The sequence below is a fragment of the Psammomys obesus genome, unplaced genomic scaffold (assembly GCF_907164565.1).
Source record: "Psammomys obesus unplaced genomic scaffold, mPsaObe1.curated_primary_1811, whole genome shotgun sequence".
NCBI lineage: Eukaryota > Metazoa > Chordata > Mammalia > Rodentia > Muridae > Psammomys > Psammomys obesus.
Window position 1 is genome coordinate 1 of NW_026589945.1, and position 12,354 is coordinate 12,354.

General features: G+C 36.7%; 1 protein-coding gene across 1 annotated transcript; it reads right to left on the reverse strand.

Annotated features, from left to right (window-relative positions):
* Positions 1-11,468: 11,468 nt before the first annotated feature.
* On the reverse strand, positions 11,469-12,148 carry LOC129675503 (olfactory receptor 4A5-like; the record flags this gene model as incomplete). The annotated part of the gene is made up of 1 exon (XM_055605485.1): positions 11,469-12,148. A coding segment is annotated over one exon (680 nt), but the record flags the coding sequence as incomplete, so codon positions are not given.
* Between the last annotated feature and the right edge of the window lie 206 nt (positions 12,149-12,354).

Genomic DNA, 12,354 nt, shown 5'->3' on the forward strand with positions numbered 1-12,354 from the left:
GCTCTGCCTCTAAACTCTCCTCTCACCCCTTCTCCTCCCACTCATTTCCTGCCCTCTAGCTCCTCCCACTCATTTCCTGCCCTCTAGCTCCTCCCCTTTTCCTATCCTTTGTCTCCTCCCAGCTCAACATTGTGCCTAGTTGCTTTATTTGGAAGTTTAAACCAAGTTGAGACAAGATGCTTAGAATGAGTATCACAATGCCATATCCAGATTGAAACCAGAGAGTGGGGCAGAAATCAGCATTTGAATGAAGAAGGGTGAGGTGTACACATTTCAAAAGAACATTAGGCCATCAATCCTCTTTGCTTTTCAGGATGGGGATTGAGCATTTTAGCCAGAGTCCTCCCTCTTGATGAGTTTCTTTTTTTATAATAATTTTTATTTTTTATATTAATCACAGGTTATTTACTTTGTATCTCAGCTGTAGCCCCTTCCCTCATTGCTTCCCAATTCCACCCTCCCTCCCTCATCTCCTCCCTGCCTCTTTCCAAGTCCACTGATAGGGGACGACCTTCTCCCCTTCCATCTGACCCTAGCTTATCAGGTCTCTTCAGGACTGGCTGCAATGTCTTCTTCTGTGGCCTAGCAAGGCTGCTCTTCCCTCGGGGAGGGAGGGGGTTGAAGACCTAGCTATTGAGTTCATGTCAGAAACAGTCCCTTTTCCCCTTACTAGAGAACCCACTTGGATACTGAGCTACCATGGGCTATATCCAAGCAAGGGTACTAGGTTATATACATACATGGTCCTTGGTTGGAGAAACAGTTTCATGAAAGACCCCTATGCCCTGATATATTTGGTCCTTGTGGAGATCCTGTCCTCTCCAGGTCTTACTAATTCCTCTTCTTTCATATAATTCCCTGCATTCTGCCAAAGGTTTGGTTATGAGTCTTAATATCTGCTTTGATACACTGCTATGTAGAGTCTTTCAGAGGCCCTCTGTGGTAGGCTCCTGTCCAAATAGAAGACCCAGAAATAAACCCACACACCTATGGAAACTTGATTTTTGATAAAGAAGACAAAACTATTCAATGGAAGAAAGACAGTATCTTCAACAAATGGTGCTAGTTCAACTGTATGTCTATATGCAGAAAAAAGAAAATAGATCCATATTTATCACCCTGCACAAAACTAAAGTCCAAGTGCATCAAAGACAACAACATAAAATCTGACAAACTAAATCAGTTAGAAGAAAAAGTGGGGAAGACCCTAGAACTCATTGGCACAGGAGCCCTTTATCTGTCAGAGGGCTAATATCCAGTATATATAAAGAACTCAAGAAGTTAAAAAGCGACAAATCAAGTAATCCAAATAAAAATGGGGTACAGAGTTAAACACAGAACTTTCCATTGATTAGTTTCTTTTTTTAATTTTTAAAATGTATTAATTTTTAATCTTATTACCATTTATACACTTTTTTATTAATTACACTTTATTCATTTTGTATTTCCCCATAAGCCCCTCCCTCCTCCCCTCCTGGTCCCGGTCCCACCCTTCCCCCCTTTCTACATGCATGCCCCTCCCCAAGTCCACTGATATGGGAGGTCCTCCTCTCCTTCTTTCTGATCTTAATCTATCAGTTCTCATCAGAAGTGGCTGCATTGTCAGGGTTCTAGGTTATCTCCACGGATAGTCCTTGGTTGGAGTATGAGTCTCTGGGAAGTTCCCTGTGTTCAAATTATCTTGTTCTGTTGCTCTCCTTGCGGAGTTCCTGTCCTCTCCAGCTCTTACTATTTCCCACTTCTTACATAAAATTCCATTCACTCTGCCAATCAGTTGGCCATCAGGCTCAGCATCTGCTTTGACAGTCTGCATGGCAGAGGCTTTTAGAGGCTCTCTGTGGCAGGTTCCGAGGTTGTTTCCTGTTTGCTTCTGGATTTCAGAGGCCCTCTGTAGCAGGTTCCTAGGTTGTTTCCTGTTTTCTTTTCTTTAGATGTACAGATTTTAGTAGGTTTATCCTATAATATATGTCTATGTGAGTGAGTATATACCATATATGTCTTTCTGCTTCTGGGATACCTCACTCAGGATGATCTTTTCCAGATCCCACCATTTACCTGCAAATTTCATGGTTTCCTTGTTTTTTTTATTGCTGATTAATATTCCATTGTATAGATGTACCACAATTTCTGTATCCATTCTTCAGTTGAGTAGCATGTGAATTGTTTCCAGCATCCAGCTAATACAAATAAAGCTGCTACAAACATGGTTGAGCAAATACTTAGAACAAATGAATATGGATAAATCTCTCCCAGATAGATTTCTTTCCCTGAATATTCTCCAGATAATAAAGGCTCAGATATTGCAAAGAAAGAAAGTATTTAAATGCCAAGAGACATGAAAAGCTAATAATGTGAAAGAAAAAATTTGGATTATGATATACTTAGGTAAGGCAAGTAAGTGTAAATCACGCTAAAGAAGAAACCTAATCCACTGTCCTTCCCGTGCTGCAACTTTCAGAGGATGGTCTTACTCTGACAGTGAAAGAGACTCTATGCAAGAAGCACTGAGGCTCTGAGGAAGAGAAATTTGAATTCCAGTAGCTGTTATAGCTGTTATCATAATTTTTGAAAAGATAGCCAATCACAGGTCTGTAATTTGGAAGTAGAGTTGTTTAAATTCTGAATCTCTATGAGATGAAGCCATTATGATTTTATTTCATTCATAAATTCTTTCATTTAAAGCCATTATTAATCAAATAACTATTTCTATATGAAATAAATTGTTACTTTTCAAGCGAGAACAACTTCTAGGTTTATAGTGTTATCCTTGTGGCTGCACTTTCATCAGATCCAGTGAACAAATCTCATCACATGTTTATTTACAAAGCAGATCTTCTGAGTCACTAGGGCCTAAAATTGCCCATTTTCAACTTAGCTTGCAATTGGATAAATACAGCCTCCTCCAATATAACATATATCTCTAATTGCTACTTTCTTATTAGTAAGTATAAAAAGACATAGAGATGTGTATATTTATTGTGAGCTAACATCTGATGTGATATTTCTGAGGGTCCATTTATCACTGAAAGGTGAAGAATGATTCATTTTTTTGAACCATTCTCTCTATCTTTCCATCCTACTCAGGGAGCTTTTGGTCTTAACCTATGATAATGAAGTTACAGACAACAGAAGATGTTACAGAACTCAAAATCTGTATTTGCTCCAATAAAAAAAATAATAGAGATGGTTTCTCAGAACTTTTGAATTTTTTTACCCTAGCATTTTTTATCTATTCCCTTTGATTACCCTTTTTAAGAATGAAATATTGTTTTTAGTATATTCTATAGACCAGACTTAGTGGTCACAAAGTCTTTTAGTCTGTTTTTGTAGCATATAGTTTTGATGGGTATAATAATCTGGTCTGATGGTCATGGACTTTCATGACTTCAAATATATCCTTCAAGACCCTTGTACCTTTAAATGTTTCTGTCAAATAATCGGGTATTCTTGGAATGGGACTGTTGTTATAGATGACTTGAACTTTTTCTCTTGAAGTTTTTAATGTGTTTCTCTCCCCTACCTTCCTCCTTCCATTCAAGACACCTAAGATCCCCAGCTGCTTTCCAGAATCTATCATGTCCAACTGACCCCTCTTCTTTTCTTTGGGACTTTTACATCTGAACCATGAAATCTTAACCTACCTTAGGTTACCAGGAGACCCAGAGTTCTGCTAGCTGCCTTCTGAGATTCTCCATTCAATTTATACAGCCTTGTAACTCAGGACCAGGCTATGCTAGCAGAAGAAACGTGTTCCAAGCTCCTAAAATGAGCTGTTGAACATACCAAGACTAAAACTGACAAACAGAAGACCTGGGATAAAGGCTGTCATCCAAAATACCATACAATTTGAAATTGGGGTCCCAACCTTGCTATTACTTACTCTATTTCTGAACACTGTAAAAACCTCCTATAATAAAACAGTGTTTTTAGAACATTAAAAGGAAGAATTGGGGGAAGGCATGCTAGAAAAAGACACTAGAACACCTGCCATACCAACCTGAAGCAGCCAAAAGAAAGACACCCAACCACCTGCCACTGGTGTCACTACAATCAACAATGTGTCATGGAGAGATGAGAAATATAAAGTACACAGTTGAGAGATGGAAGAGAAAGCAAAGCTGAGGGATTTGTACACTGTGGAGAAAGGTGGAACTGGAGATTCAAGAGAGGTGAGGAACAGGCAGATATGAGGAAGGCATGGTGAGTTCCTAGCCTGGGCTACCACCAGGAGCCATATCTGGGTCCATGATCCTGCTGCAGCTGAGATCTATGTCTATTTATGTGGCCTGAGTTACCACCAAAGGCTAAGCAGATGATTAAATGGTTCAAAGAAGGCAGAAACAAATAGTTGAATGAAATAAGGCAGTCAATCTAAGAGATGAAATCTGAGTTCAAACTGTTGAATTAAATGTAAAATGAAACGATGTTAGAAATAAAATTAGAAACTCAGTAAGCCAACTTAACATGTAAATGGAAAACCTCAATAACAGAATAGATCATGTTGAAAAGTAGGGGATGAAAGAGAAAATGTATTACTCAATGAAGGTCAATAGGAAAATATAAAAACTATGAACAGAGTATATAAGAGTTTGGAGACACCTTCTAAAGACCTAATCTCTGAACTGTTGCTATAGAAGGAAAAGAGTATAATGAAGTTGTATAAAGAACATCTCCAGCAAAATCACAGAAGAAAAGTACTGAAATCTAAAAAAAGGATGCCAATTAAAGTGCACTAAATAGGTAAAGGCAGAAAATAAATTCTCCACAGCATATTTTTTCAAGTATTTATTTATTTACTTATTTATTTAATATTATCTATTTATTCACTTTATATCCTAATTGTAGCCCCCTTCCTCCTTTTCCATCCTCCCTTTTACCCCATTTTCCTACCCTATTCCTCAGATAAAAGAAGCCCCCTACCACTAACCCACCCCAACATATCAAGTCACATCAAGACTGAGCTCATCCTCTTCCCCTGTGAGGCAGCCCTGCTTGGAAGAAATGATAAAAAAGCAGGCGAAAGAGTCCATGTCGGAGACAGACCCTTATCCTCTTTCTAGGTGATCTACTTTTGACTAGATATGCATAGTGGGCCTTGGTCCAGTCTATGCATAGTCTTTGGTTGGTGCTTCAGTCTCCACAAGCCCCTCTTGGCCCTGGTTATTTGGCTCTGTAGGTCTTCTTGTGGAGCTTCTGTCCTGTCCATGTCCTTCTATCTTTCTCCCCACTTTTCCACAAGACTCCGTACACTTCATAAAATGTTTGGCTGTGAGTCTCTGTTTTGATCCACTGTTGGTTGGAGCCCCTCAAAAGACAGCTATGTAGGCTCCCATCTACAACATATTATTAAACATTACTAACATGGAGAAATGCATTGAGAATATCTGTAGAGAAATTTTAATCCAACAACATGGCTGCTCTAACAAAGGATCACATTCTTCTAGGTCTGTTTGTCTTGGCTGGAATACAGACATGCCCTTTAGTACACACTTTTAATCCGAAACAATAAAGGTCAGGTTATTTTCTAGAAGGCAGCATCCATGTTTAAAATTGACATCTAAGTGAGAGACAAACAAGATGCATGGAGAGAAAGAGACTTTTTACCAAGGCTTGATTGCCAGGACAGTTTTACAGAGACAAGTTACAGGGAGAACAAGCTAGACACAGGTGAAGAAAAAATGAGCCAGAAGATTAAAACATATGGCCAGAATTCGTTTGAGACCAGAAAGAGCAATTCAGTCAGAAACCAAGCAAATCAAACTAACATTTACAAATATCAACAGATATATATTTTCAGAAACTTCCTATGTGTTTGATAATTCCATAACATATTTCTCAACTACTAATAAAGAAAATAAATTGCAGGAAAATAAAGAAAATATTTTTGGTTTAATGGTGTTGAAAAAAGAGGGGATTTGTGTTGTTGTCTTCTGGGACTAGGGAAGGGCATAGCAGGAGAAAAGGGAAGGTGGGAGGGGTTGGGAGGAGACAAGGGAGGGGACTGCACCTGGGATACAAAATAATATATATAATATATGATATATATTATATAATTAATAAATAAAATTAAATTTAAAAAATAAAAATATTTTAATTTTATTTTTTATATTAAATACAGTTTAGTCACTTTGCATCCCAGCTGTAGCCCCCTCTCTCATTCATTCCCAATCCCATCCTACCTCCCTCATCTCCTCCTATGCCCCTCTCCAAGTTCTCTGATAGGGGAGTTCCTCCTCCCCTTCTGTCTGACCCTAGCTTATCAGGTCTCATCAGGACTGACTGCATTGTCTTCCTCTGTGGCCTGGTAAGGCTGCTCCACAATTAGGGGTTGGTGATCAAAGAGGTAGCCACTGAGTTTATGTCAGAGACAGTCCCTGTTCCCCTTACTAGGGAACCCACTTGGACACTGAGCTTCCATGAGCTACATCTGTACAGGGGTTCTTGGTTATCTCCATGCATGGTCCTTGGTTTCATTCTTTTATATATAGATATCAGTTTTCCCCTGAACTACTTATTGAAAGTACTATCTTTCGTAATATATTTGTGTGTTGCTTTGTTATTAGTGATTTGTTTAAGGGGAAACTGATCTCTGGGTTCCTGTTCTGGTCCAGTAGCCTGTACACATATTTTGATGCCAGTGCTAATCTATTTTGGTTTCTATAGCTTTATACTATCTTTTTAAAGTTAGAAATTGTAATGCCTCTTGCTTTGTTCTATTTGCTCAAAATTGCATTAGCTATTTGATATTTTTTTTCTGTTTTCTATGACTCTTCTGATTAGTTTTATTGTGAGAAAAATTTAATTGCTCTTTCATTAGGGACTGTACCCAATATCTGTTGCTTAGGATTTATGAGCACTTCAATATAATTAATAAGAGATCTTTCTAATAGTGAACAAGGTAATTTTTCACTTGTCCATTCTCTTCAAAAGCTTTACCAGTGTTTTCTTGTTTGCACTGCAGAAAAAATGTATTACTTTTATAACATTTATTATTCAGTAGTTTTCTGTTGCTATTGTTGTTGTTTGTAGTTCTTATGAAGTAGTTTTCTTGTCAGATAGTTTGGCATTGTTGCAAAACAATGGCATTGATTTTTATATATTAATATTATGTTCTGCATTATCATTTTAAAAGATTTTTGTTATAATCCTTAAGGTTTACTGCACATAACATCATGTCTTATGCTGACGAGGATAGTTTGACTCCTTTCATAAGAAATTCTGTGTCCTTTATTTCTTCCTGTTGCCTTATTGTTCTTTGTCGGATCTCACAGTGGTACAGTGAATGAGACTGATGAGAGTTGGAAACCTTGTGTTGCTCTACGCCTTAGAGTTTAACTCTTTCAGGTTTTTCTCATTAAGCAGGTTAGCTGTGATTTGTCATGTTTTCTTAGTTATATTGAGGTCATTTGAATTTTCACCCAATTTTTTAAAGATTTTAGTTAGCATGAATGGATTATCAAATTTGTTAAATACTTTTGCTGTATCTATTGAGAGCATAGTTATTTCCTCCTTTTTTCAATTGACTGATGTGTTGTATTTATTGATTTGTAATTTCTCTTTATTTTGTATCCTGCTACATTAATAAAATCCTTGTTCAAATCTAAGAGTTTTATGATGGAGTCTTGAGAATTGTTAAAATACAGAATCATTCCAGTTATGGGTAATATAATTTACTTCTTAACTTAAAAGGAGATATAAAAATATAAATTTTCCATACTATAGCTTATTTCACATGCAATTTCTCTCAATATCATCAATTTATTAAATCTTTCTAGGTGCACTAAAGTATGATATATCATAAAACATTATTAGCAAGAAACTGTGATTGATATGACTAAAATATAGATCGTGCTTTGATTATAATTGCTTTTAGGAAGGCAAATAGATTTATGGGACTCTTAATTGAAAGGACATGTGTCCAATAGTCTGACCCTAGTCTATCAGGTCTTATCAAAACTGGCTATCTTAAGTCTCTTCTTATAGAGACTGGCTCACTTATGTGCCCTGAGGTTTTTTAATATTGTGTTTTATAACCTTTCTATTCACTGGTATCTTCATAGTGTAGATTAAAGCTTTCAACACAGGGTTTATGGCTGTAGAAAACACACTCAATGACTTGTTGATGGAGAAAAGTTGTATATAGCTTTTAACTGCTCTTTAGAAAATGTGTATACTGTTGTCACATCACTGGCACACAGGTTGTCATGGTTTTTAATAAATACCTATAGAGAGACACTATGAACATTGTTAAGGAAATTCTTTTAGTCTTGGTTTCTAACTTTAATTAGTACACTAATGTGATAACATAATTTATGTCTAAATATTATGAAGAAATTATTTGTTTAAAAGACTTATTTCAGATAATATTATTTACAATGATTCAAAAGTTAATGAAAATCTAACATGTTGAATAAGTGACATCAGTAACGTATCTAAAGTCATGTTTTACTTTCCTCAAAGACTAAACACAAGCATTTGGAAAATATAATGTGAATGACTTTAATTTAATTAATACCCTTTTGATTAAAATATATTAAATATAGAAAATAGAAAACTTGATATGATGAAAAGAAAAGAAGAAAAAGAATTACTGAAGAATCAAATGATAAACACAAAGGATTTTTTATGTTGTATCAAAAATAGTGACTTAATGTTCTCAATATCTAAATTTAAATGTGGCATATACATTCAATGTAATTACAGTCAAAAACCATTATGCATTTTAATAAAACTGATACCTTTTTGTCACCTTCTGAAACTATTTCAATATTTGAAAATATTGTGTAAATAAAAATTAGAATGAAAAACTTTTATTATTCCATTTCAAAAACTAATTTTTTGATGGCAAATAGTAATAAATGATTTAATTAAACATCATCAGTTAACCTAATTGAAATAGCGTAGATAGCAATATATAAGTACTTAGACATAAAATACAATAAAGATGTGATATCATCAAACTAGGAGAATAGCTACATTTTTTAGGTTTTAGTGTTTATTATTAAACATTATTTTGGCAACCAAAGAATTAAATAAACTTTACTATTCAATAAAACTTATAAACTTCAAAATAACACATGTCTTTTAATAGCTGAGTAGAAATGTACCACAATTTCTGTATCCATTCCTCCATTGAGGGACATCTAGCTTGTTTCCAGATTCTGGCTATTATGAATAGAGCTGCTACAAACATGGCTGAGCAAATGTCCTTGTTGTATAGTTGAGCATACTTTGGATATATACCTAGGGGTGGTATAGCTGGATCTTGAGGAAGCACTATTCCTATTTTCTGAGAAAACACCAGGTTGATTTCCAAAGTGGTTGTACAAGTTTAGTTTACTTTCCCATCAGCAATGGAGGAGGGTTCCCCTTTCTCCACATCCTCTCCAGCATGTGTTGTCACTTGAGTTTTTGACAAGGAAATCATGAAATTTGCAGGCAAATGGTGGGAACTAGAAAAGACCATCTTGAATGAGGTAACCCAGAAGCAGGAAGACACATGGTATATACTCACTAATAAATGGATATTAACCATATAATGTAGGATAAAAATAGCAAAATCTATAGTCCTAAGGAAGGTAAACAACAAGGAAGACCTTAGGGAAGATGCTCAATCCTCTTTCAGAAGGAAAAAATGCAGCAGACTTTGGAAGCAGAAGTCAGAGAACAGGGCAGGCGCCAACCACAGAGGGCCTTTGAAAGACTCCACTGGTCAAAGTATCAAAGCAGAGGCTAAGCCTCATAGCCAAACTTTGGACAGAGGGCATGGACTTTTATGAAAGAAGGGGGATATAGAAAGGCCTGGAGGGGATAGGAACTCCAAAAGGAGACCAACAAAGCCAAAAGAAAAAAGGAAAAATAAAAACTGAGCCCTGCAGAGACTGATACCCCAAACAAAGGACAATGCATGGAGAGGACCTAAAACCCCTGGCTCAAAGGTAGCCCATAGACTCAGTATCCTAGTGGGTTCTCTAGTAAGGGGTATGGGGTCTTTCTCTGTCATGAACTCAGTGACAAGCTCTCTGATCACCTCTACCTGGGAGATGCAGCGTTAAGCTACAGAGGAAGACAAAGCAACCAGTCCTGATGAGACCTGATAGGGTAGGGTCAAATAGAAGGAGAGGAAAACCTCTCTCATCCATGGAGTAGGGGAGGAGCATGGGAGGAGATGAGGGAAGGAGGGTGGGATTGGAAGGAGATTAGGGAGGGGGCCATAGCCAGGATACAAAATTTTATAAATTGTAATAAATTATAATAATAAAAAATAACACATGGTTATGTCAAAACCATATGATTTTCTTGATAAATTTGTAAAGATATTTAATGAAAATTTGTTTATAATAAATAAGTTAGAAGATTAATTAATAACAAATGGGATGTACAGTGGACATATGACAGGAGTCTACCACAGAAGGCATCTGAAAGACTCTACCTAGCAGTGTTTCAAAACAGATACTAAGACTCATAACCAAACCTTCGGCAGAAAGGGAGTTAGTATGACATGGAAAAGATGGGAGCTCCACAAGGACCAAATATATCTGGGCACAGGGGTCTTTTCTCAGACTGACACTCCACCAAGGACCACGTATGGATATAACCTAGAACCTCTGCTCGGATGAAGCCCTTGGTAGCTCAGTAACCAATTGTTTACCCATAGTAAGGGGAACAGGGACTATTTCTGACAGAAACTCAGTGGCAGGCCCTTTGACCTCCCCACCCTCCAAGGGAGGAGCAGTCCTGCTAGGCCACAGAGGATGACTTTGCAGCCAGTCCTGAAGATACCTGATAAAACAGGGTTAGATGAAAGTGGAGGAGGTCTCCCCAATCAGTGGACTTGGAAAGGGGCAGGGAAGAGATGAGGGAGAGAGGGTGGGATTGGGAGGAAATAGGGAGCAGGATACAGCTGGGATACAGAGTTAATAAAATGTAACTAATAATAAAAAAATAAAATTTAATTAAAAAATAACACATGATTATGTCAAAACCATGTGATTTTCTTGATAAATTTGTAAAGATATTTAATGAAAATTTGTTTACAATAAATAAGTTTGAAGATTAATTAATATTTATTAAGATTAATGATACAGCATAGTAAAACACAACTAGAAAAGACTGTGGTGCACATGAACATAAATAACTAGTAACTGGACTAATAAAGACTCCACAAATCTGATTATATTGGAAAATCATATATGGGAAAATGAAAAAACGTAAATATGTGGTTCATAGAAAATGGTAAAGTGGGATGCCAACTTTGCACATGTGACAATATGCTCAACTTCAGTGCCATGAGGAGAAAAAGAAAAACAGTTCATATCAGCATTTTACCATTGTCTTTACAACAGTATAAAGCATCTGACAATTTCAAGTGTTTTACCAATTTAGAACTTGGAACACACACTAAAAATTTGTATTTATTATTGTTTCTTTCTGATTAGTAATACAATCAGCAAGAAAAAAAATCTTACTCTATCTATATTTAACATTTTACACCAGATATTTTCCATAGAATTTTTAATCTCTGAATTTCTCAATGTATATATTAAAGGATTCAACATGGGAGTGATAGCTGTATAAAAAACAGAAATAGATTTATCAATAGGAAAGTTAGGAACAGGTCTAACATAGATGAAAATGCAGGGAACAAAGAAGAGGACAACCACCATGATATGAGAGCTGCAAGTAGACAGGGCTTTTCGCCGCCCTTCCTGACTGTGAGTCTTAAGTGAGCTTAAGATAATTCCATAGGAGAGTAGAAGAAGAACAAAGACTACCATACACATGGTTCCATTGTTGGCAACTACAGTGAGACCAATAAAGTAAGTGTCAGTGCATGCAGGTGCCAATAAAGGGTACATGTCACAGCCAAAGTGGTCAATGACATTAGATCCACCGAAAGGAAGTTCATATACAGACAGAATTTGAACCAGAGCATGTACAAAAGCTCCAGCCCAAGCTACCACCAAAAGTGAGACACAAATCTGTTGATTCATGATGGTTAAATAGTGCAGTGCTTTACAGATGGCCACATAGCGATCATAGGCCATCACCACCAGAAGGAAGACTTCAGCACCACCAAATAAGTGCTCTACAAAGAGCTGAACAAGACAAGCTGTGCAGGAGATGGTCTTTTTATCACAAACTAAGTCTTATTTATTTATTTATTTATTTATTTATTTATTTATTTATTTATTCTTATCAGTTACATTTTATTAACTCTGTATCCCAGCCGTGTCCTGATCCCTCATTCCCTCCCAGTCCCTCCCTCCCTCCCTCATCTCCAACGTGCCCCTTGCCAAGTCCACTAATAGGGGGGACCTCCTCCCCATTCATCTGATCCTGTTTTATCAGGTA